At 40.2% G+C, this 25,957-nt stretch overlaps 2 protein-coding genes across 4 annotated transcripts; both read right to left on the minus strand.

Moving 5' to 3' along the window:
- Nucleotides 1-2,154: 2,154 nt before the first annotated feature.
- polr2m (RNA polymerase II subunit M) lies at nucleotides 2,155-9,759 on the minus strand. The gene is made up of 4 exons (XM_034196943.1): nucleotides 9,389-9,759; nucleotides 8,562-9,131; nucleotides 8,185-8,407; nucleotides 2,155-3,173 (listed from the first exon to the last, which is right to left on the minus strand). Exons 1-4 carry the CDS (start codon nucleotides 9,496-9,498, stop codon nucleotides 3,030-3,032), a joined length of 1,047 nt encoding a protein of 348 aa, XP_034052834.1. The 5' UTR covers nucleotides 9,499-9,759; the 3' UTR covers nucleotides 2,155-3,029.
- Nucleotides 9,760-11,744: 1,985 nt separating this feature from the next.
- On the minus strand, nucleotides 11,745-24,283 carry myzap (myocardial zonula adherens protein). 3 transcript variants are annotated; one of them, XM_034196941.1, is made up of 14 exons: nucleotides 23,814-24,283; nucleotides 22,975-23,055; nucleotides 18,782-18,874; nucleotides 17,899-18,060; nucleotides 17,688-17,780; nucleotides 17,465-17,578; nucleotides 17,210-17,362; nucleotides 16,794-16,919; nucleotides 16,457-16,585; nucleotides 16,285-16,379; nucleotides 15,304-15,409; nucleotides 14,097-14,180; nucleotides 13,727-13,821; nucleotides 11,745-13,622 (listed from the first exon to the last, which is right to left on the minus strand). In XM_034196941.1, exons 1-14 carry the CDS (start codon nucleotides 23,889-23,891, stop codon nucleotides 12,992-12,994), a joined length of 2,040 nt encoding a protein of 679 aa, XP_034052832.1. In that variant the 5' UTR covers nucleotides 23,892-24,283; the 3' UTR covers nucleotides 11,745-12,991. The 3 variants fall into 3 exon arrangements, with proteins under 3 accessions (XP_034052832.1, XP_034052833.1, XP_034052831.1); XM_034196942.1 differs by having other exon boundaries at nucleotides 13,727-13,776; nucleotides 17,899-18,063; XM_034196940.1 differs by having other exon boundaries at nucleotides 17,899-18,063.
- Nucleotides 24,284-25,957: the final 1,674 nt, after the last annotated feature.

Consider the following 25,957-nt stretch of genomic DNA (forward strand, 5'->3'; position numbering starts at 1 on the left):
TGGGAAAAGTACTGCAGTGTGAACGCGGCTACCTACAGACTCAGGTTTGACCATAGACTGGGTTTGACGCCATATACCACAGAGGAAAGCTACGGCAAAAATGTGCCCCATAATTGGTAACAGTCTCTGAATTTATGTAAGCAAGGTAGGCTTTAATTAATCCCAGCACAATGAGGATCTTCTGCGGAGTGTGTATTTGTTTTTGGACGTCACCACAGGGCCAATCTGGAGCCCATCAGATACAGTGTCTAAATACACAGCAATCAGATGGTTTCTTTCCCTTTAAAACCCACCAATGACTCAGCAAAAATTACCAAAGGTTATCAGGGGGCATCTACCACCAGACTCTGACCTACATGAACCCACCCTCAGTTCCCCCGAAATGTGCCTCAGTCAGAGCCCTATTTCCACCTCATTAAAATCCCTAAATCAGGCTGTTTAAATCAAGAAGTCTACAGGAGTGGGAATGGGTGATGGGAAAGGCAGTTTGGAAAGATGCCGAACGTAACTGGCACGTCTTATCTACCACATATTAGCAAAGTTGAGAAATGGTATTTGCCATGTTGCATTAGCCTGCTGCCGTCCCATCATCGCCTGCCATTCCCAGCAACAACATGATCCAAATCCGGTCCAGATGTCTCCGCCATCGAGCTTCAATATTTCACTACCCCTGCATTCAGCTTATCAAGTGTGTCACATATCCCTGCCTGATAGCATCTCGCAGGATTTCAGAAAACCTGCCTGCAGCTGACCACAGCTTCATTAGAAACTGATATCACCTTCAGATTTATGTTGCGCATAGATTAACTAAATAAACTATAAATCTAACAATAAAACAGTCCGTCTAACATGTGAATAATCTGCAGACGGTAAACAGTCTTATGTTATCTGAAGGTACTAGATTTACACTATTTGGCCGTTTTATTTGGCAATAATGTTCACAATGTTTTATTTCAGAGATCTATTAGGCCCATAAAATACAACAGTTTAATACTATGCATTTAAAAATACATTATAAAATGTGTATTATCGCACAGCTTCTCAACATTCAAACTAACGTATATACAGGGTTGGGTTGTAACGGAATACATGTAACGGCGTTACGTAATCAGAATACAAAAATCAAGTAACTGTATTCAGCTCGCGTTACATTTGAAAAACGAGTAATCTGAAAACAGTTACTTTCGTAAACCTGAGGTGAATACATTTTGGATTACTTATTGGAATTATTGGTGGAAAGATTTCCTCACATTTAATATTCATTACTAAAGGTACAGCCGAATCATCAAAGCCCACAAAACCTATTACCGCCGCAGATGGACCAAAAAAGCGTTTGAAAAAAAATCGCGGGTCCGCTCAGTGAAACAATAACAACGAAACATGGAGGAACAAAAGTCTGCGATTAAATCGCGTGTGTGTGTGGTTAAAAACACATCAGCCTGCGGTCGCTCTTTAGCCTTACTAATGATTATTTCTGAAGGTAAACACAGTGAAGGCGGTGCGTGAAAGGCGATGCGCACTCGTCTTCTCAGAGGCTGAGTTAACCCTCCCGCTGCCTCCTGGTGCTGCAGAGATTTCATGAAGTGAAGGAGGTTTTCCTTCTATAAAACAGCTGCGGGCAGCAGATACTGTGAGTGTCACAGACATGAATACATAGATCAAGGCAGACTGGTGCACACACTCTCCTCTCCTGTTTTGCCAATCCGGTGCTTAAACAAATATAGCTCTAAACCCCTGGCCGAAATGTCCTTAAAATGAAGTCAGAGTTCGACATTTTAATTCATGTCCTGCCAACACTGGCAGGACAGAAGGCGACACGCCCTTTCTAAGCCATGTCCTCACATCCCAAGCTGCATCCCCAAAAAGTGTATTATGTTGTTACATCGTTTCAGATGTAATGTTTCAGTTGTGCTCTTGATAAGCCATTAAAAGAAACAGTAAAAACACGTTCAGTTTCCTTTTGCTTTTTGTGTCTCCTGTTCACCAAAACATACCCATCTGTGATGGAAAAAGAAAGTAATCCAAAGTAATCTGATTACGTTACTTTTTTAAGACACGTAACTGTATTCGGATTACTTTCAGAGCCATGTAATCAGTAACTGATTACATTTACAAAGTAACCCTCCCAACCCTGCGTATATATGATGGCAAATAGATCATCAAGTTTTTATTCAAAACTGTACATACAAATGTTTTTGCCAGGTTAGAGTTCAGATTAGCCTCCTGCTGGCTTAATCCTGAAGCAGAGAATACTTTTTGTTAATGCTAGTAACCTGAGGCTTTTACAAAAAGTCATAAACCACAAAAGTAGTACAAAAACTATAAAAAAACATGTTTTATTTTTGTTCTACAGATATAAGATTCTCAGCTAAATTGTATGATATGTCTTATGCCTTATTAGTCAGCAGTTTTATTTTATGAAGAGAAAAGAAAGAATATCTATTGTAGATCAATTTTCATCCTCACTGAAGAAGCTGACGAGGCACTTTGCAGCGTTTGTAATATAATCTGTAACCATTTCAGGAATCAATTGTATTTATTGAATTGTCATACACTTTCTGTAATACTTCAAACTGACACAACTGTCTGCAGGCTCATGTCTGGAGTTGAGACAGATCTGGAAACAGTCACCAGTCTGCAGTCCAGTCTGCTCCACAAGCTGATGGGTTTTAAGTGAATATAATTAATAATATAATGACATATTCCCTCATGATGATACATGTTTCAAATGTGCATCTAAGAGTTGTAATCGGCAGCAGGTATTATGTATTCCTGCAGGACACTAAACTACTGAGCCCAATACTGAATGACAATTAGGTAAGCTGGTTTCTCAACCCGCCATTCAATTTCCTGAGCCGAGTCGGGGATACCAACTATGCCTTCACACGGTGTAAAGACTCTTTTCGTCTCTTAAGAATACTTGTCCTTGGAGGGAAAATCCTGTTTGATGGGTCCTGATTGCAAGATCCAAAGCCTGTTTCCCAGAAGGCCAAGCTCTCTCTGGTTTCCCCAGCTCCGGCCCTCCAGGGTCAGTCCTCGTCGGAGGAGAGCTGCGTTCCTTCGTCGTGAACCTCTCTGTAGGCCGCCATGGGGCCGCCGTCAGGAGTGTAGCTCCCCACAGAGACCTTCAATCCCTCCGACAGTTTCTGGGCTGCCAGCTTGGCGTACAACTCCTGGAATAAAACACAGAGAAAAAGTTGACATGAATAGGCTGGTAAGAAGAAAACAAGCACATTATTATTAAGCAGCGCAGCCATTAAACCCTCAACAAAAGTAGAACTGATAATAAGCTTAACAGGCTTCTGTTTCAACAGCACACTGTGTGACGTTTGGCCCTTTCTTTTGGATGTGATGAGACACACAGCGCCACACTGTCTGAACACTGCCCTCTACAGCTGATGGAGGGATCTGAAGTGGACTTTACTGCAATTCCTTCTCAATTACTCCAATGGATTTTGAATCCAGGTAAAGTATAAACACCAAACTTACCATTGTCAATAAATGTTCATTTTCAATTACATGTTTCATAAAATATATTTTTGCACATTCATGGCGGCCAGTATTTACATTTTTCAACTATGACATTGTAATGAATATACAATATTACACATTTTATTTTTTTATGCAATGCAGCAAATTCTTAGTTATTGAAAACCTAATTAGTTTAAACTGGATAAATCTGTATCATACATTTGCATTGAAACTCAAAGACACTGTGGTTATCTATTAACCTTATTACCCTTCACATTATGATTGGAATAATTTAAATTGCTGTATGAACAAAGGGAAACCATTACTGGTCAAATATATATCTATAATGTTTCTAACAGGAACATTGCATCTTATGTATTGCTTACCAAATGACATTAAGGCTGTGAAACATTTTGGCTTTGGGTGTGAAATATCCCGTTACTGTAATTCTCCAGGATGCGGAGGACTCCAGCAAATAAAACCAGCTCATCTTTTCTTAGAATGAAACATCAATGGACAAATATGTGCAAGACCACCTTTCTGATCATTATTAAGTAATATAAACATTGCATTCATACTATTCACATTATAATTGTTAAAAAGATAAAATGAGGGTGCTAAAACAACTGAATTAAAAATAATGATTTCCGATCATATAAAACATTGTTCAGGGTTTAAGTCTGATAAACCCTTAAAATAATCCACCTGTTACTCAAACTTGAATTCCTTGCTTGTAATTTCATTCATTTTTTGAACAAGGCTGTTTTTGGTCTGCCAAATATTTGTAATTCACTTTGTCCGATAGCAACAATGGCATTCAAATATAGTTACTTCATCATGTTACTCATAGATATATATAAACACTAGATGGCTCATGGGAGATTTTCCAGCGTAGCTGACCGGCCGCCATCTTGCTACAGTTAACAGTTACTCTGATATGGTAGCTGTTGTAAGGTGAGTGATCTGCACAAAAATACTCTTAACTCGCTGAAATCTTGACTGATTTACAAACGGTTTGGTTTATTATAAACATTATTATGATACGGGATGCTTGGACATGTTGAAATTGCAGCTTTTCTTTGTGTATGTGGTTGTATTTATTAGCTGGCTAATAACAAGAGGCTGTGAGTGAGACCTAGTATTACAAAGTTGACCCAGCAACTTTACACGAGTGGGAGAGGCAGAACTGCTCTTTCTTTTCAACATAACTTAAGTTACACATGATTTCTTCCAAGTGGTTTGGCTTGTTAAAAACATCTTGCATTATGATACAGGAATTTGCTGGCTTTGTGTTTACAGAAGTACCTGACTATGCCGGACTTTTGTGCAGCCTACGGATGCTCTAATCACCGCAGTCTGCAAACAAGAACCCGTGGGATCACCTTTCACATGTAAGATATGACAATATTATGACTAAAATTAGGATAATTGTTAATTACTTAGTGGATGTATGTACATTACAAGTCCTGCTACACAGGATCAGTGGGGCTATGTGAGATAATAGTATTGCAAGATTGTTGTTGACCCAGCCTCTTTAGAATATGTTGTTACCATTTCTTTACACAATTATTTAATGTTTCTTTTGGACACCTTTTTTATTACTCTTAGTGTGGTTGTCTTATTCTTAAAGTAGGCTATACATTAGTGCTGTAGCGACGCGTCGACTTCAAAATATCGTCGACGACATATTTCCTCGTCGACGCGTCGCTACACACACGTGGGTCACCCAAAGCAACAAGCAGTTCGCAATCGCACTTCAAACACAATGGAGACTGAAACGGCTACCACCTCCTCCTCACAGGATTGCGCACGAAGCCCCCAAACGAAAACATCTCGCCCTAGGTCTTCAAAAGCATGGGAATATTTTAAAGTTAGTCCAAAACGCAAAGATATTTATATATTTATATCTCACTGAGACTGCTGCATAGCCTAGCAGAAGCAGCAGCTAGCTGTGGTGGCTACCATTAGCAGCAAAGCATTTGCTCTCCGATTTTTACATAAAATGGAATTATGGATTATAAATTCAATCATTTTTTTATACATAGACGTTAAAAACCTATGGATTAACAGATTCAGCCGCGTTTTTTCTCATTTTAATGCCATTGAACACGTATTTTGATCAGATTGACAGCTACGGCGGTGAGACGATCTCCCTAGAAGCTCTGTGAAGGTACGTGTTGTGATGACTGTATTTGCTTCCCCTGTCGCGAGTCCGGATCACTCAGTGATGATACTATGTACCTACATAATCTGTGGAGTCTCAGCTTTAATCGGATATATTGTATGTGCAGCTACGATAAGTAATAAGGGTACTTTTATCTTGAGTTCTGTGCCAATGTCCGTTAGCATTTTTCGCTCAGGGGTCATTTAGATGCTTCTTATGAGATTTGTGTTTTGTTTTGGTAAACATGGTTTGTATCGTCAGTTAGCTGAGATTATTTCCGTTAATCTGGTATAACACATTAATAGGTTCTTAAATATTAAGATCCCCTGAGACACAGTATCGTGAAAAAAAAAATTTTTACATTACGTTTTTTATGAATTGAACAACAGAAAAATAATCGTTCGATTAGTCGACTAATCGATCAAATAATCGCCTGATTAATCGTTTTCAAAATAATCGTTTCCCCCCAGCACTACTATATACCTATATAATCTGTGGAGTCTCAGCTTTAATCGGATATATTGTATGTGCAGCTACGATATGTAATAAGGGTACTTTTATCTTGAGTTCTGTGCCAATGTCCGTTAGCATTTTTCGCTCAGGGGTCATTTAGATGCTTCTTATGAGACTTGCGTTTTGTTTTGGTAAACATGGTTTGTATCGTCAGTTAGCTGAGATTATTTCCGTTAATCTGGTATAACACATTAATAGGTTCTTAAATATTAAGATCCCCTGAGACAAAGTATCGTGAAAAAAAAAATGTTTACATTACGTTTTTTTTACATTACGTTTTTTATGAATTGAACAACAGAAAAATAATCGTTAGATTAGTCGACTAATCGATCAAATAATCGCCCGATTAATCGTTTTCAAAATAATCGTTTCCCCCCCAGCACTACTATACATACATGCATACATACCAAAAATATGATAATTTCGGTGTGTATTTTTGTCCTTACCCTTAATGTTAAAGGAAAGAAGGGAGGAAAATGTTGACAATTTATATATCTGGCTACCTTTCTCATGTTTTTAAGGTTTCCCAAAACCGAAGAGAGGAGGAGGCAGTGGGAACTCGCCCTAAGAAGGGACGGTTTTGTTTCCTCTGACAGGACACTGCTCTGCAGTGAGCACTTCAGGAGTGAGGAATTTGACCGGACAGGGCAGACTAATGGCGAATCGCTACCACTAGGAGCATATATCGCCACCTACTATGTATTTATTAAATCTTCATGTTCCATGAGACGCAGCACTATGTTCCCCACATATGTTTATGTTTGCTCAGTCTAATAAACCCATAACATGGTTGTGAAAGAATACCAAAGCTGAGGCTGGACGATGATTGATTGTTGGTGTGCCATGTGTCACCGTGTGTCTTATTGGTTTTGTGTTATACTGTATTTTATTGTGTGCAGCTGGTCCTTATCTCCAAGACACATTTAAAACAAATAACCTTGAACCTTGAAGCCCCATCTCTCCCCACCTGCTCCTGCTTCCTACATCCCCTCCACACCACACCAAGTTGTTCTTCTTAATAATAATAATAATAATAATAATAATACATTTATTTTGGGAGGCCGCCTTTCCCAAGGACCCAGGGACACCTTACAGGGGCATAGGGGCATAATAGGGAACAATTTAAACAGTGGATTTTGTGATATATCAGCCGGGGTGAGACAAGACAAACCACAGAAGGACACAAAAGGACACATGGTACAGTTTATATTATTCTTGGTCTTTTTTCAATAACATATTTCAAAGGTTCTGGATTTGTTTACAAATCTAGAAACTAAATACAAAACTAGTATAGTAATATGAAGATCTCATGTCAAAAATAATTGTGATAAATTAGACAGAACTGGCCTGTCTGTGAGCACATTTTATGTTGGTTTGGTTCTTCTGATAAAGGTGTGAATATCTAAATAATATACCAACATATGCTATTGTCATTAGTTGTGTCCCTGTTCTTAAAGCTAAGGCATTGCTAAATTAACAACTCTTGGCTTACAGAGTGGTAACATGAGACCGATTTTTATATATAAAATATAAATGTATTTTAATTTTATAATTTATTTTAAATATTAACAATAAAATAAATGGAAATATATACACCGGCAAATATTTAATATAAATACCTTGTGTGTGTGTGTGTATAGCTATTGCTTTATCTGATTAATGTTATTTTCATATGAAAGTCCATGATTATAAGTATGCAGTATCATAACTACATCTTTGATGTTTATAAAAAACCAAACCGTTTGAAAATTGGTGGAAAATTGAGCAAGCTATGGTTATTTAAATAGTAAACCATAATGTTATGAATAACTCCCTGTAGCAAGATGGCGGCCAAGTGGCAACGTCGGTCTCCATTGGCCAGCAGCGCGGGTGAGTGATCTAGTGTTTATATATATCTATGATGTTACTACCCAGCATAGTAAGGAGCATTTTTCATTTGAGAGAAAATGTGCTTCTGGAATGATCTGACCCCTCCGTCTGCCGACACACACACTGGATGCATAAGATAAGAGTGTGGAGGGCAGGGCTGCACTAACCTGCTGCCTTCTGGTTTGATCCTGCTGTAGTGAGGCGGACTCGTGCAGAGACAGAAGCTTGGCCGGACTGTAGATCAGAGGAGGCATTTTGGCTGAAGTGATGTCATCCAGGTGCTTTCTGTCCCGCTCCCTCCTGGCCTGAGCTGATAGCGGTGATGATGCTCCAGAAGAGCGGCTGGGTGATGAGGATCCTGATGGAGAGGGGTCACCTCTGTCGGGCAGCCTGAAAACACAGTGGAGAACATCTTATTTAAAATAAGAACTATGAAATAAAGCAAAAATAACACACTGTTACTGAATGAAATCTACATAAATGTATATGCTTTTTTGGTATATGTCAAAAGTCATTATAACATCATGAAAAAAAGTCAACTCACTGGTTTGGTTTAAATCTTTGCTTCCTGGGTGCTGAAGTGTTCTCCGTTCTTTCCAGGAGAGTAACATGGTGAGGCTGATTTGGTATTTGCTTTTTGAGAAAGTAATTGTCTCTTGCTGGGATGTTTACTGGTTCTTTAATTTTTAAACCTGTAGTAGTTTCAGACAGTCTGACCCGTTCAAAGGCCTCAACAAGGTCCCCGTCTTGCTTTCGCTCATCAGAGGTCAGAGAGACCCCAGCCGCTGCCGTCTCCATGGTTTCACCAGCAGCTTCTCTGGAGTCAGACTTGTCCTGTTGCTCGTACAAAGTGTTTCTTTCCTGCACCTGAGCTGAGACAGCATCTCCTGCAGCAGCCACACTTTGCCTGTTTTGTTGTGAGGCTGTGGGTGCATTGGGGACACCACGTTGTGACGTGAAAGCATGTTGGTACTTGGACTGTAACTCTTTCCTGGCAGCAAACACCAGGCTCTGTTTCTTCTCATCTTCATCAAAGTGTTCAATGGCAAGGTGCACTTTCTCTGCAAATTCTCTTATCTTTTTCCCTTTGTCAGGAAGACTCTGTAAAAACCTCCTACGAACAACACAAAAACATTATCTGATGTTTTATTCTAACAGTTGACATTATTACCATATGAGAGAGCCTTATGCTTGTTTACAACAGTAGAGATGATTTGTTGAGTTGTAGAAAGCAGCATCTTCTGTTATAAGAATGTCAACATACGCCTCGAAGTCAAACATTAGTTAAGTCACAAACTTAGCTACAGCTTCAGCCCTCTCGGGTATAATATATAGACGGCACAAACTATGGCTGATAATAATGAAACTCACGTGTTCGAGAGTATCTTTTCCTGTCGCAGAAGCAGTTCTTGGAGCTCCTCTTTGCTCTGTTTCCCCAGATCTCCCACCCGTCCCTGCCGCTCTGTCCACGACGAGGACATCACTGTTAGCTATTGACAGCTAGCATTAGCTAACATTAGCTACACACATTCACAAACAGTGTGAGCTAATGTCTCAGTTATACACGCCGGACATAAACTCTTACCATACATTAACCAGCTCAAAAGCAAGCTGTTTACTGATACTTTTGAAGTTAAAGAGTTTAATAAAGCTGTAAATGCGACAGATGTACTTCTTCAACACATGAGACCACAACAATTCAATGTGGGACCCTTCTTCTTCGTGTACGGAAATGTGAGCTGTAGCCACAGCGCCCCCGCTGTACAGGACAGTACTGCAGCTCTTCTTCATGTCATCATGAAGAGGTCACGCTGAGCCAGGGAAGGTAATTTGCTGCCCTCTGTTGTTAAAATTCAGTCATTATTAATCCTAAATTTAGATTTCAAGAGTTGTGATTTCCAAACTTTATCACAGACTCAGGGTCCAGATAAAAGACAATGCATTACACATATTACATTACAGACAACATCGCAATAACTCATGCTTAAAAAAGAATAACAATCTCTATCCTACAAAGACAACTTGTCTCTGCAGCTTTGATTGGTAGCTTGTATTACTTTGTATGTTTGATAATCGAAATATGATGATAATGTGATGAGACATTAATTGGTATAAAGATTTTCACATGAGATTCCTTAAGACAGTTTGTAGAGTATTGACTCCTGCAACCATAAACATTTTACATGTGATACACCATTTTGAGGAATATTCTCATTGCATCATTAAAAGGTACTCAAAGCATACTTGCCAACCCTCCCGATTTTCGCGGGAGACTCCCGATTTCACTGCCCTCTCCCGGTTTCCTCCCGGAGTTATATTTCTCCCGTTTTTCTCCCGATTTCTGACAAAATCAGATTTACTCACGAATGTTTCCACTCGGACTTTAACACAGCTACACCATTGTTTGGTTTCCATGGTAGCGCGTCTCTTTAGTAGCGCGCGCAACTGAAAGTATGAGAGGGTGAGGCAGATAGTCACAGAAAACAGAACAAGAATCGACAACTCTACCCTCTGCTCACGCCTTTAAGTCACTGTAAGCATGCATTTCTGTAGTTTTACCACAAGAGCGCATCATAGAGTGGCCTAACATATTCACTCTGTCTGTGCATACACTACATTTCCTAAGAATAATAAGAATTAAATGTCAATAAACTCATTAGGTTTTTATGTAATATGTCTTTATTTTCTCCAATCAGAGCTGTCGGTCTGAACAGGTTTCAGAGTCTCAGAATTTCCACAGCTGCATTTGCCAGGCCGGATGTTTCCCAAACATTGTGCCAAACCATTTATCTATCAGCGCATGAAACAATGACCCAACTTCAACCGAGAGGTTACAGCTGTGTCCTTATTGTCCCCTCTCAGAGTTCACAGTCAGTTTAACGTTTGGCTGCAGCTGCTTGGTTGGAAATGAATAACATATTGGCAGACTTTACCTTTTCAATTATTTTGAAAGGACATACTTTTATTTTCTTTATGTTGCTTCTCTATTTTCTTTAATGCATGCAATAGTGATTCATGTCCTTTGTATCAAGTACGATTTCACCAGACACTGTCAAACATTGATATCTGTCTTACATTTAGCAGTTTTCTCCACATGTTGTAATTAAAATCCAACAAACAAATAAAAACTGATATTACATAAGCTGCACTATGTGATCCTGAGCATGAATGTTATACTTTATTGATAATATCACCAACTGCACACCTTTTGTCTTTCTAATTCTGATCTTACCTATGTTGTCCATTTGTCAAAACGTACTACACCCAGCTCTAAAGATTTTTGAACGTTTCTTTTTTTTGTAAATCAACACATTTTCATTTTTTTTAACATCACTGATCTCAATAACCGTTCTAACGCAACGTCTGGCCTCACAGTCAACTATTCTATCTTCTTTGCACAACCAATACAAGTTGTTACCAGGCAACTACAGATTTGCATTATGAAGCCTGTATAAATAATGTACCGTAAATTATAAACACTGTACAGATGACAGTTCCTAAAATAAAGTCGCTGAACTTTTCCTTACTTTAAAGTTCATCTAGATCCATGTTCACACGTGACATTAAGTGTGAAATTGAATCATTAGAATGGAAGGAATACAAACCATTTAAAAAAGGCATGATACCTAAAGGCAGAGGGATTCACATCAATGAACAATGAAGTAGTCTAAACAGGCCTGAGAAAATGTATAAGGTTGCACGGTATATAAGGGATGCCATAAACAGGTTGTACTTACACCGTAAAGTCTTTATTATCCAAACATATGCTAGCCTGTTATCATTAGTTGCAGTATGATATGTATCGATAAGGAAAAGGCACATCATAAAGCTCTTTTAAACACAGTGGCAGTGCAGACAACAGCTGGGTAATAATTGTGCCTCTGGCTCAGGGATGGCAGTCACCTCGGTAAGGTATATACATTTAAAGTGATTAAACAGTCTTATCATTAGCACATAAATGTACTTTCAATGACATACTAGATTACCCTGTAGCCAACTCATTATAGAGATTCATTCCCACCAACAGAATCAGATAGTAGGATGTTCACAAAGGCACAAAGCAAGGTAATACATATTTTGTTCATAAGGTGACAATACCAAAACAATATTCATTTCATTTGTACAGAGCCAATATAACTGTAGGAATATAAACAATAACCAGCCTTCAGGACTGAATACTCATCGCTCTGTGAGCAACACAAGTGGACTTCATTCAGTGTGGACACAGAAATATTATCCATAAGTACATTATTTACAAAATACTTTTACAGAGTATTATATTATTTACACCCTACAACAAGCCACATTTTATTATATATAATAGTGCGACATGAGAACATGGGCTCAAAAGCTACACAAAACATTTTGCATGTCACTTGTAGTTATTTTTTTAAGATAACCAGCAGTGAAATAGGAATGAATACATTTGAGTTTTAAATAAACTTTTCAAGATTTTTGGAAAATTAAGCTTATTTGATAGTTTGCCAATAGTTAGAAGAGAGAGAATATACCACTGTCTGTATGATTAATGTGTAACTGCACTTAGCTTAGCTTTAACCGAAGCAACACATTACTGTACAGTAATTGCAGATACATTTAGCTAAGATTAGCATAAAGACTGAACACATGGGATATAACTAGCTGGATTGCACTATTTCTTGGCTGAGATCAATAACTCAAGTCCCCACAGATGTACAACAATCCACCAGTAGGCCATTTAACAATTTAGTTAACTTCTTGCCCAAGACATCTAAACACCCGTATAGTCTTTCACAATTCACAAATAATAAAAAAAGAGTTTAAGAGTTTTGTTAGACAAAACCTGCAGACCAGCTTGTCAATTCTTTTTTCTTCAGTTTTTCTGCTAAACTAAGCTAATTAGCTACTTTTTTAGCTTTCTTAGTTAGATTCAAAATTACGAGTGGTATCAATCGACTAATTCACCTTTCAGCAACAACATGTCAAACTATGACTTCAAGATCTATCTATGTTTATCTTTGCTGTTATATCCATAAGTTTCATGAACGGTGTATAAACCTGAGGTGCTCGTGATCTTGGTTGAGAGGACGGGGAAGAAGTGGATTCCTGAGGACTTGATCTTGTGTCTGTGTTTGGTTTTGCGTCCACCTCATCTCTCCCGGACTGGACTGGACTGACAGCAGGCTCAGATTCAGACGGGTGGGGGTAGCTTAGCGTCCCACCCGGTACAGAGGAGTTGGCCTGCAGGTACCGGCTGTATTGCACAGGAGTGTACCTCAGTAAACTGGAGTCTAGCCTACTGGGTGGAGGGTTATTAAACCTGGACATCCTGGGTTGGGTGGTTGCTAATAGGGAGTGGAATGGAGTTTGAATGGGGGATGTAAGAGATGAAGGTTGCATGGAGGGTGAAGGTTGAATCGAGGAGGATGTTTGTATCAAAGTTGGAGGTAAAGTGGGGGGTGAAGGTTGAATCGGGGGTGGAAGGTGTTCGGGAAACACAGGTAGAGTGAATGATGGAGGTTTCATTGGAGGAGGAGGTTGAACAGGTGGTGGTTGTTGAATGGGATGTAGATTAGTTGCTTCATAGTGAACAGGAGGTTCAACATCATTCCTTTTTTCTTCATGTCTGCAGATGCACAGTCAGACATCAAAGAGTGAGAAATCACCTCCAAATGATGCACCAAATTAAACCTGATGCTACTTAAACATGTTTCTTTCATTTCTTCTTACCCAGGGAGCAGATTGCACCCTACTCCTATCTCGTTGGTTTCTCGCCTATTCTGTGTGGACATAAAATACTTCAGCTTGTCTTCTAATTCATTATTCTGGGAAAAGGAAAACAGGAAACAACACTGTCAGGTCAGGCACATGCAAAGGATGGCAGCCACTTTCCATGTGAAAGTGACTAGATAGGTGCAGTGACATGAGGAAACCAAACAGAAATAGCTGAAAGTTGAGCATTTAGATTTCACAGCAACCCAGACAATCCTCTTTGCTGTAGTCATGCAGTAGATTACCATGCCACACCAAACTAAAGCACACAGTTAACACACAGTGAAGCATCTGTCCTACCCTTTATATAAACAGTCTTTGGCCTTACCTCACACTCCACCATCGCAATTCTGTCCAGAAGCTCTGAGATGAACATGTCCTTCTGTGCCACTTTAGCTCGCAGTGATCCAACCTAAACAAATAGGAGATTGGAAATTAAGCTTAGCGCAAGTTCAAGAAGGAAGACCATACCCCCTGGTGTTACACGTCACTGCAAGCTCTTCTCCCATTAAGTAATCAGGGGCGGTACTCCCCAGCTAGCAATCATTGCACCTGCTAAACCCTTTAAATCTGCTCTTCCCTCTCTGTCAGTTGTCATTTCAGGTGTCAACGCACAACCCGCCTCCACCCCTTCGCCTCCTGTCTCCTAATTCAGGGCCAAGCTAATCCTTCTTCCTCCAAACCAGACCGAACCATTATCACCACCACCAGTGTCTAGACCCCGGGGGGTTCATCGGAGCGGTTTTCCCCTCCTGAATGATATCCTACAAACCGGGGCCTAATCTCCAAACATCAGTTGATTCATTGTTGTAATCTGTCAATCATAATTTTCTATACCACGTGTCCGGTATTAAACATGTATTTCATACATCACGTCTCTCATGATTGAAACAATGATCATGTGTTTTCAGTCAGCTCATATTCATTATGCATTTAATATTGGAAATGTGTATGCTGGCTAGCAGACAAATCTAACATTGATGCATGTCCGTGTGATATGCCGTGCAATAAAGACTTTGTAGTACCCTTTGATAAGACTGTATTGTGAGATGTACTAATTCAACACTGTTCCTATTTCCCCCAAATATACTACAAAATGACATAGTTATTTTCAGGAATATTCTTGGAAAGTATTCAGAAAGTTCAAACCCATACAAACAAAGTGTTACCATTGGCAACAGAAATAGTCCAATAATAATCCATGCTAGATACTTAATGAGGGAAAACCAAACTGTTTTATGTACTCAAGAATTGTCAGCTAAGATACTAAAAATGCATCTTAATCACTAACCCTTTATCTTTAGATTGTGAGTGTTTAACTGAGCCAGTGTAACACCCCACCCTTCCTTGACTCTGGGTTATATTACGTTTTATATTCATTGTGTGCATTGAATTCATCCATACACTGCTTGGTAAACAAATTCCTTCTTATTCAGCTGATATCTCATCCACACCCATTATTTAAACACAAGTAGGACAGAAGACCTGAACAGTATTCACACACAGATTCAGACAGATAAATAAACCCTCCCCACCTCCTCAATCATTCCTTTGACTTTTCTCTGCTGGCAGAACACCATATCGTTCAAGTGTTTGATTCTCTCACGGAGAGCCACAGATTCCGATTGCAGCTCTTTTGACCTAAACAGAAACGAGCAACCAGTTAAACTCACATTTACTTATATTAATTACGATGGTAAAACAGGGTTAATCTTTTTCCAGAAATGTGTGGCCAGGTCAGGTGCTTCACAGATTGAGGTTAAAAACTTAAGAGGGAAACTGCAGCCCACAATTTTGCAGCCTTTATTGAAATAGTACAAATCCTAATGCACTAATGTGTCTAAAGGTCATTAATCTAGTGTACTACCAAAACAAGATGGTTTTTTTAAGCATGAAAATGTATTCTTGAACCTGGAAATAGTCACAACTTATGGTCCTCCAATTAGCTTTTCTTAGGATTTTCTACTTTTTGTCCTGACAAATGACTTAAAATGTTTAAGATCTAATTCAGTGACAACTTGATACCTGCTTCTGGTTGTTAAGTTAAAAGTTCAAAAACAAAGCTAGTAAGTGGAATTTGGTTTAAAGGTGGGGTAGGTAAGTTTGAGAAACCGGCTCGAGATACACTTTTTGTTATATTCGATGGAATGCTCTTAACATCCCGATAGCAATGAATATCTTAAGTGCTTTGACAAAAAATCCATAAAAAAATGTCATCTGTGGAAGCCGTAGTACTGTAAAAAGCACGACCAATCATTTTAGTCGGCCCGGCTAAAATAACTGGATGGCCTACCTGCCTGTCAGCCTTCCATCTGTGCACAAACTTATGCCCTCATTGGTCATGTGCACGTTCGTGTGTGTTGGAGGAGGGACTCTGTAAGGAAGTGGCAGATTTCTTCCGGCTGTGTATTTTCAAATTCTAGTGCACTTGAGCTGGTTTCTCCAGAATTACCTACCCCACCTTTAAGCCCTTTTTGTCATACTGGTGTTTGTTTACAACGACGATATTTTCGTACTTTTTGGCGACAGTTGCATCAGTTGTGTCTGTAAGCTCCATCAAGCGAAGACGTTGTTCACATTCCTGCAGCTTCTTATGGAACTGAGTCTTTTCCTGTGAAAAGTAATTTTCAAGTTAAAATATCTGAAGTAATTCTAGGGTGATTATTTTGTGGGAAAAAACTGCCTTACCCTCCCCATACACTCAAGTAGACGCTCCAGTTCAATTATCCTCTGGTCCCTGTCAGCAATCTTGGCCTCTGCAATCCTGATGTTTGTCTCTGCCTCCTCCAGTCTCCTTATGTACTCATCCAGTTGGGCCTGTGTGAGCAGCAATACATTTCGGATTAGACGATGAACTTCAATGATAATCAAGAATGTAGCATCTACATTTTTCTCAGTCAGGTTGGTTTCACTTTGGAGAACATTTATCACTGCGTCATAATCTTTTTAGCTTAACACAATAGTTTATATTGGCACTGAAACAGCATTTTGATAAGTTGAGGAACAAATAGTAAGGAATGCAGACCTGTAGGTTTTCGATCTCCTCCCTGTGAGTCCGCTGTTCATTCTGCAGCTTCTCCTCGTACTCCTGCTGTAGCTTTGCTGAAAGCTCCTGCAGCGCCTGATTGTTGGCCTCCTGTGCAGACTCCACCTGGACAATCACAGCAGAGCAAGAATCAGGCTGATTATTCCATATTGACACTAGAATGGAAGATGCAGCTGATGTGTTAGTGTGCTGAAGTGAGATAGTCTTTCAGTAAATCTTGTACTGCTCTTTTCTTATGAGTAATTTCCATCTACAATGTTATTAACTCATTAGACAATTTTAGAACCAACCTCTGTCACACCAGCTGAGTAACAAGTACTGTATCTCCATGAATGTGCCAGAGCAGGTATTTCTACTGTAGTGTTTTGATGTTTGTGAGATAGATGTCTGATTACCTGCAGCCTTAAAGTCTTGTTTTCAACCTGCGCGGCCTCCAGCTCCTTCTCCTTCTCTCTGAGTTGTTCTTGTGTTTTTTCACTGGTGCTGCGCAAACTCTTCACATCGTCTCTCGTGTCCACTCTTCTCTGACAGTTTTCTATAAGAGATTTCTGCAAAGGAAACTTGTATTTATCAAGCCATCTCTTTCTGTAATGACACACCACTGTCGAGGAACCCCTCTTCACATACACTCAAGGACATTGATTTGTTACCTGTAGGCCAATGTTAGCAGTTATAAGGGAGCTGTTCATCTCATCGAAGCTGTCCATGGCTTCCGTCCGGACCCTCACCTCTGACTCCAGACTCATCCGATGTGAATTTGCAGTCTGCAGAAACACATGTCAGACTCTATTTTAGTCTTTATTCACAGCTTGACATACTTGGAGTTTGATTAGGAAGTTTGGAGAAGTCACACAGTGTTACATAATTAATTACCCTGATCTCCTGTGTAAGACTCTGCATGGATTGCTGCATTCCTCCGAATTGCCCGTACATCTTCTCTCTCACCTTCTCTAAAGAATCCCTCACCTGTACAGAACATACAAATATTACATACAGTAACAGACATTGTACACACATAGCTGCCTTGAACAGATGACATGTGGACCTGAAGGCCCAGATGCTTGCTGTGTTAGTTTCCACTCACCTCCCTGATGTACTCCATCTCACGCTGAAGGTGATTGACCGACCACTCGCGCGCCATCACTTCCTGCTGTCTGTCCGAACCCGTCCTCTGCACTACGCCGTACACTTTGGGCCCATGATTCTGCAGAGCGGTCTCTGGCGCCCCATTGGTCATGTCTCCGAGCTGCTGAGGGAGACAGGATCTCAGCGGTCAGGTTTCTGTGGCCACCCTCCACTGAGGCTGACTTCTGCTGTCATTGTGTTTGTGTAATTGTGTGCTCGCTTATGTGCACGCATGCACTCTTTTAAGTGAATTACATGTTTGTGTCTCGATGCACATGCCTGCATTTGTACACTTGCTCAGGTATTTCTAGCATTACTGCTGCTGAGCACTGGAAACAGGAGGATGGGAACAAACCCATAGAAAAAAGTGCAGGGTGTATTGGAGGTGTCATGTTTCTGCAACTCGGTACATGAGCTGCTGCTGTGTCTGCCTATTGTACTTCCAGCAGCCGGGCAACCCATGAAAACAGATGCAAACCAGCAGGGGAGAATTGAAGCATTTTAAACAATGCAAAAACTAAATAACAAACGACAGTTTTAGTCATGGGCACAGAGATTCAATTTCTTTAAATATTGTAGTGCTGTAGAGCAAGAGGCTAATGTTTTGCCTGGGAATTAGAAAGAATCTTCGGTTTATATACAGTTGGAAAGAAAAAGAAAAATCTAATTTATTACAGTCATCTACAAGCATCTGTTCATGTTGAATATCGATGTAATCATTATAATGACAGCCTGAAGGTATGTGCAGTGAAGCGTGTTTTACGATGGGGATGTCAGTGACACACAGGCGTAGGCAGTGGTAGTGTCAGGCTATTATTCATGTGCTGGATGTTGCTGTCTACCTGCGGAGGAGACTCCCTGCCAGCTGGCCTGCCTCTTTGGGTCAGCCCATTCTTCTTCTTCCATGCCACTCTGACATCCTTCTCCTTCTCAGCCTAAAGGAACAAACAAGTATTCAAGACTGCTGTTGTAGAAAATTCACTTCATTCCTGGTGAGGATCTATAAAAGAAGTGTTAATATTATTGTGCAAACATTCCACAACACCGATACCTTATAATTAGCAAAGTTTCCACACGTCACATGTAGACAAGCTGCTCTCTCAACAAGACACGTAATGCAAGCAATCTGTTATGCTTCTTTTTTAGTTGCAATTTTTAATGGTACTTACAGTAGTTAATTGGAGATCATGTGGTAGGTATTGGAAGTGGGCCTGTCTTTAAAATGATCAAGACATATCAACTTGTTTTCACTTTAATTGCTTTTGCAAGACAAATGTCCAGATAGATAGATAGATAGATAGATAGATAGATAGATAGATAGATAGATAGATGGATGGATAGATAGCCCTCATCTGCAGAGAAAGGGGCTTCTCTCTCCACATCTCTCAGAGATAAGAGTGAGGAGGAACTTGAACAAAGCAGCCAGTGTTGTCTCGTGGACAGAGCCGAGCCTCACATTTCTCCACCGCTTCATCTACAGAGGACGTGCTGTTGAGAAATGGTGAAGGCCTGCTAATAGGCGGATGCGAATTCCAGCAGATGGGAGGGAAGAACAGCCGTCTTTATGTTTTAACAACACTGCGGCCTGCGATCTGAGAGAGGGCTCAGATAAACAATGTGCTGTCACTTCAGCCTTGGATTTCACAATGCCAATATTTACCACAATGCAATGTTTACCTGCTTGGAGCTGAAATTGCAGGCATGTCATTTTGGTGGAAGGAACACAATGGGTTTATTTTTGTTTTGTTGCTTACAGGACATGACCTCCTCACAGAAGCCGCCCACTGCGAGTATCATGTAATCATGCAAAACTTCTTAAAGACGTCACTTGGAAATAGTGCTCGTCACAGCATCATCAAACACTTTGTTATCTGCCTATTTTATTATATGACTGCATTGTGAAGGACACGACTGATTGGATTAGCTCTTATTTCTGATGCAAATAAGAAAGTTGTATTTGAAGTCACAACACAAAGACCGCCTTATGTATGTAATTGGACTGAATCATGTTCACGGTAATGAGGCTTTTAGCCATTGTGTTAATGAAATCCAATGATGTTGATGTAGAAACTTCTATATGAAGTAACTGTCTCTAAGTCCCATGTGTATGTGTTTCATGGTGCAGATTTGTTACATCTCATCTAGGTCATAGTCAGGGGTGCACATGACTTTTTTGCCCTGGTTCTCAAAGGAGCACCTGGAGATGTTGCTTGGTGCTCATCCTTAAAATGAAATAAATAAACCGGTCTTTATTTGTCAGACACACGGCACAGAACACACAGAGGTGAACACAGAACACACATGCAGAGGCGAACACAAGACAACATTAGCACGACCAGTAATCCTACAAGCTGTCATCACTACCCTCCTGACTGTTCTCCTCACTGTCTTCCTCTCTGTCAGACATGGTAGCTGATGATGTAGGCCTACTATTTTCTCTCTGGTTGAGTCTGCGATTAGCTGCTTGCATCCACAAGTCAACAGCTGGTTTTGGGTTGAAAGTCCAGTTTTAAAAGGATATGTTTGGTTACTGTCCTATAGTATACATTGGAATTATTTCAAACCTGTTTATCCCAATAATTATAAAGGAGTGCCTTGAAAATATGTGTTTACATAAATTGTGACCAAACCGTTTGAACTTAGACTAAAGTGAACTATCTAAACACTCAGAGTCCTTTACCTCACTGAGCTGTAGTTATCAGTCTCTCGGTCTGACTGGAGAGGACTCTCCCTCCACATCATTGTAGAAACATCTTCTTCTTATATCCGCACCAGATTCTAATAACAACAGCGCCGGTACCGGTGCACCCTCCCTCTCTCCCTCGCATTTTGGCTGTGAGCTGCGGGCGCCAACATCCCCCATTTTCATCACTTACAGCGCCCATCGTACAGGGCAAATGAAACGTGTAACCGGGGTGAAAAGGGTGTTACATTTACTTAATTGTGAATGTTGTTACATCAAGGCCGAAAATCAGGATGAGCACCAACAGTCAAAAATGTTTTTTTCCCTCCCAGAACTACCAGCGCAGCGCCTCCACAGATCTGGCGCCCTAGGCGAAAATCAACGCCAGTGCGACGGGCCGGCCCTGAGTTCATATGCAACTCGCAAATATCTTTCTCTCTTCTCTCTCCTCTCTTCTCTCTTTTCTCTTCTCCCTTCTCTCTCCCTCTCTCTTAATGTTGGTACGCAAATGCGTTTTTTTTCAAATGACCCGGTGCTCTTTTTTTGGCCGAGGTGCGCATGCGCACCTGCGCACCAGTTATGTGCAGCCCTGGTCATAGTCACTTGTTGGATTGTGCACATGATGTATCAGGTTGCAGGATGCACCCTTTCTTAATTTATGGTGAATAACCACTTTACTAGGGTTTCTCCTGAAACTCAATATCTCTAGCAGAGGAAGCTTCCATCATTTCCTTCCTCTTTGATTAACTTCACGTCATCCCTGTTTTCTTTTTGTTCCACAAAGTCACAAAAGTAAACACTGAAAACCAAGCAACTGACCTACATTTGACTTTCCCTCCAGATTACATCTAAAATCACACATTGAGCAACTTTATTAGAAAAGTGTTGGCTCATAAAAGCACAAAGATGACCCATGTCAAATAAAAACAATACAAATTGTACTGTTAAATCAAGCCTGCTCAACACTGTGCTGGTATTTAAATGCTGTTTTAACATCAACAGCAGAGTAAAGAGTTACGTGTCACAGCAGTTACAGCAGCGCCTGCACAGTTTTTCAGTTAGCATCATCCCACTGGAATCTTTAGCAAAAACATTTTTGGAATTTGGTTTCAATTTAAACAATTCACTTTCTTGCTGAGAGAAGATTTATACCACTCTTAAACAATAAACTATTAAAAAAAATATATATGTAGCTAGCAAAAGTAACAAAAAGATTTAAATCAAGGGAAAACAGCTATCCTGGCTATGTCCGAAGTTGACAAAATATTCCTACAAGAACGTCAAAAGACAATTATTGACACTTTACATCTTCCCATAAAACAACAAATTGTAATTTTCACAAATATTTGTAGTTAACAAATTAAAACATATTATTAAGTAAGCCGTTAAGGTGCTGGGAGGAAGATATTTTTAGACAGAGCCATGCAAGCTGTTTCCACCTGTTTCCGGTCTTTGTGCTAACTGTTGAAAGAAGTGTAAAAGTGAATTTTTCATATTATTATTATTCCTCAAAGGGCCTTTCTTACTATTGTGTTTTACTCTCTACATTCCCTCCTATACATGTTATTGCCCCTCAGGCCTCAGTTGTTTGTAACAACAGTTGCTCTGCTGTTCAGGGAGAATGAGCTGCCCAGTTGCAGGGCTGCAGAGTAACTCATTCACCAAACACACTCTGAAATACACGTCACCACCGAGCACATGTCTGTTACTCTTCACTTGTGATCACTCTTGACCAGACCTCTCACATCAGTTCCAATAGTCACGGCCACACCCTCCAAAGGGAAGCACGTTCAGAGATTGCAGCAACGTGCTATCAGTGGATAGTGTGTAGGTGTGGTTTCTAGACGAACACCATACTCCCTGGCTGACCAAGGTTCATACAAAACCCTAACCATCCACACTTTAAGGACCAAAAGCCTTTTCAGTGCCAACAATAAGTTTAGTATCAACATCAGTTCTCATGCTGGCATCAGCCTCTGGAGCCGCTCCTGGATGCAAACAGGCTGAGGCAGAGCCACCTACAGCAAACAGCCACGCTGCCTGCAGCATGTACTCACAAGTAAAATGCACTGTCACAATATGCAGAGCAGAAACTGTCTAATAATGCAGTTTGGTAAGAACATGCAAATGCTCGTGCTATATTTGTTTAGTTAATAGAGTTTGAGTTCACACTGTGTCAGTCTCAGGAGGTGTGATATAGTTTCTTCAGCAACTATTTCAAATATTTTCTTTTGTATGGAATAGATTTACAGCTTTGAAGTATATTTGAAACAGCTGTGAGTGCATTATCACACCCTCCTGTCATGATTATGTAACTGGTCCAGATGATAAATCTCTGTGGCTATAACTTACCGTTTCCGAGTTTGCTGTTGTTGGCTCCTTGTTTCCATCATCTGCCGCAACTAGAGTTAACCTGAGGCGTCTGATCCTCCTCTGAGAAAAACAAACAGACGAAAAGCAAATAAATTATTTGCTGTAAGCAAATACATGTTTGCATTATGTCATAGTAGGTGGGAGTGGAGGCTATAGAGGAGTTCACACTGTAACTGAGGCAGGCATTGAAAGGGTTGACAAACCTCACAGACCTCAACGGTCCACTACAGTGGTTTTATTTATAGTCAATGGCATCAGAGTGGCAAGCAAAGTTTATGTAAATGATACGAAACTGAGCTTACTGATACATTGTAATGTTTACAACACAGTGAGAGCTTCATTTGGTTGTGTAACACACAAACATCTAGATAGGTTTAAAAGATTTTATTTCAAAAAACGTATTTCTGCAATATCATGTTGAGTTTACCAATTTACAAGAGGTTCTTTATTCAGTACAAAACAATGGGAATAGGTTTAAAAGCCAGTTTAGTACAAAGACCGGTTTTATCAGAGAGCTGTTCAAATAAACATGACAGCCATGCCTCCTGCAACCCAGCTCCCATTACACGCTCCTGTAAATGAACACATCCTATCACAAACATTAACTTTCAGATGATCAGGGAACAGACCATGTTTGCTTGGACTGAGAAAGTGAATCTCACTGTACAGACAAGGAACAAGTGGCTGCACAAAAAGGAGCAGAGGACAGAAGAGGGAGGGGAAACTGAACTGTTTTGCAAAACACAGAGGAAAAGGGAGAGAGAAGGGGAAGACAGAGGGAGAGTTTCAGTGTCCTGACTTCTCTGGGACTTTCTTACCTCACTTGAAAAGTCTTCAGGGTCCTCTGTTGTTGTGGTGCTGGTGAATACAGACCGTCCTGATCCGTAGCGTTGCATGTCTCCTCTTGTGTCCACTCGTTTCTCTTCCTCTCCCTCTCTGGACCTCCTCCCACCCTTCCTCTCGCTACTCTTTCCTGAGTAGGCTACTGCTCAGACTCTCAGAGCGACCATCTGCCCCTGGCTCCAGCCAGCCATAGTAGAGGAAGGAAATTCCCGTCTGTCAAGTATATTAGTGGTGGTGGTGGGGTCCACAGGACTCTGACCTTTCCTCTCTGTCAGTGAAATAATCAGGTGCAATCTAGTTCAACACTCACCAACACAAACACAACTTTGTCATTGTCTTAATTCCAGCTAGACTGCTTTAAACTCCACCAAGTTGACATGGCTTGTCAGTCACTCAGCAACCTCTCGCTCTCTCTGTGTGTGTGTGTGTGTATCTCTCTCTATCTCTCTCTCTCTCTCTCTCTCTCTCTCTCTCTCTCTCTCTCTCTCTCTCTCTCTCTCTCTCTCTCTCTCTCTCTCTCTCTCTCTCTCTCTCTCTCTCTCTCTCTCTCTCTCTCTCTCTCTCTCTCTGTGTGTGTGTCTCTGCATTCCCATCAGACCTGTCGGGCCACTTTTCAGCTGCCTCCCTGGTGTATGCCTCATGCCCTGTGAGAACAGGACATTCACAGGGCGGGTCCTCTTACCGGGACAGGTGGAGCACTTATTATCAACAGAATTGGCTAAAAGGAGGAGCTGTTTATTAATGTGGAACTTCACAGAAAAGGAGTATCCCTCTGTCATCCAGTGACAGCTAAATTATGTTAGTCGTTTTGTGATATTGTAAAATATATGTTTACTAAATAATGTTGGTCTATTTTCTGTTTTATCAAAAGCTTGGTTAAACACTTTGCAATGTAGGAAAGTAACACAGTATGTTGGTTCACATTTGAGGTACCAAGGTATTGAAGTATTTAAAGTTCTTCCTACTTTAAACTTTATTCTACCATATTTCAGAGGAAACTCTACTTCACAAAAAAGTTCTATAGTTACGGTTAGGGTTTAACACACACATGATAATCCCATATTATAAAACATAACAAATGTAACTATGCAACCATATATAAAGCAGTTAAACATAGCAAAATGTTGACCTAAAAAGTACTACTTTCCCATTAATGCATCGATAAAATGAATCCATGTATACAATGATATGACATTTTAACTGCAGGGATCCTCATGAATACTGAGAACTTTAGGGCGTAAACTTTTATTTATAATGGAGTATTTGTTTAGTGTAGTATTGGTACTTTCACAGTACTTTTAAGTAAATGATTCATCCAGTAGTGCCGCTGTGTATAAAATATCTTCTTTGGATTTAATTTAGTCATTTCATGGTTATATTAAAGGTACAGGCGGTGTTTTGTTGTACAGGATATGTTTCAGCCAATAAATTATTGATGCTGTTGATAGTGGATAGTGATGAAAAGGAAGACAACACGGCAATCATTATTTGTTTATGTTATTGTTAAACCTTCTGCTTCACAATTACTCCTTCACTTGGTTTTACACAGTACATTTATACTCATTAGCTGATACTTACTCATCTTTAAGGAACAGAAAGACAAACACCCTCACAACCAGATCACATTCCTGGTTGAAATGGCCTGCAGTCACTCCCTTTTAAATAGAAACTGGAGAAACACTAGCGTCGCAGAGGACAAGGAGCGTCAAAGGCTCGTTCATTAGTATTGCTGTTAGCTGATGTCAAAGTAAATATGAAAAGAAACATGTTCAGAGCAACATAAGGGCTATTTCTACAAGCCTTATTGGTCAATCAGTAACTAGACTTCAAACAAATAGTGTTTCTTTACTTATGCAATCAGTGAACCGCTCACTCCTCCAGGCCTCTATCCAAGTCCAATGTCATGTGGAAATGCATGTGGAAGTCCTCTCCCTTAAACAATAGACATACCACATTTACTTCCTGTCGTGATTGAACTCTTATTGGTTTCGGATCAGATCTTGCTGCATCATCAGATCAATCCAACGGGAACAAATATATGTTGGCAATATGTTGCCAATAAGCACAAGCAATGTTAACAGCAGTTATAGAAGATAACTAAGTACATTTACTCAAGTAG

This window comes from Gymnodraco acuticeps, unplaced genomic scaffold, assembly GCF_902827175.1.
Source record: "Gymnodraco acuticeps unplaced genomic scaffold, fGymAcu1.1, whole genome shotgun sequence".
Lineage (NCBI taxonomy): Eukaryota > Metazoa > Chordata > Actinopteri > Perciformes > Bathydraconidae > Gymnodraco > Gymnodraco acuticeps.

What these genes read in the sequence shown, in the direction of transcription:
- polr2m (XM_034196943.1), bottom strand. Translation starts at nt 9,498, where the DNA reads ATGTCCTCGTCGTGGACAGAGCGGCAGGGACGGGTGGGAGATCTGGGG. An exon ending in GAAAAGATACTCTCGAACAC is followed by an intron (nt 9,132 to 9,388) that starts GTGAGTTTCATT and finishes TGTTGTTCGTAG; the next exon opens with GAGGTTTTTACAGAGTCTTC. An exon ending in CAAAGATTTAAACCAAACCA is followed by an intron (nt 8,408 to 8,561) that starts GTGAGTTGACTT and finishes CTGTGTTTTCAG; the next exon opens with GCTGCCCGACAGAGGTGACC.
- myzap (XM_034196940.1), bottom strand. Translation starts at nt 23,891, where the DNA reads ATGCAACGCTACGGATCAGGACGGTCTGTATTCACCAGCACCACAACA. An exon ending in GTCTTACACAGGAGATCAGG is followed by an intron (nt 17,579 to 17,687) that starts GTAATTAATTAT and finishes GTGTTTCTGCAG; the next exon opens with ACTGCAAATTCACATCGGAT. An exon ending in CTGCTAACATTGGCCTACAG is followed by an intron (nt 17,363 to 17,464) that starts GTAACAAATCAA and finishes TTTCCTTTGCAG; the next exon opens with AAATCTCTTATAGAAAACTG.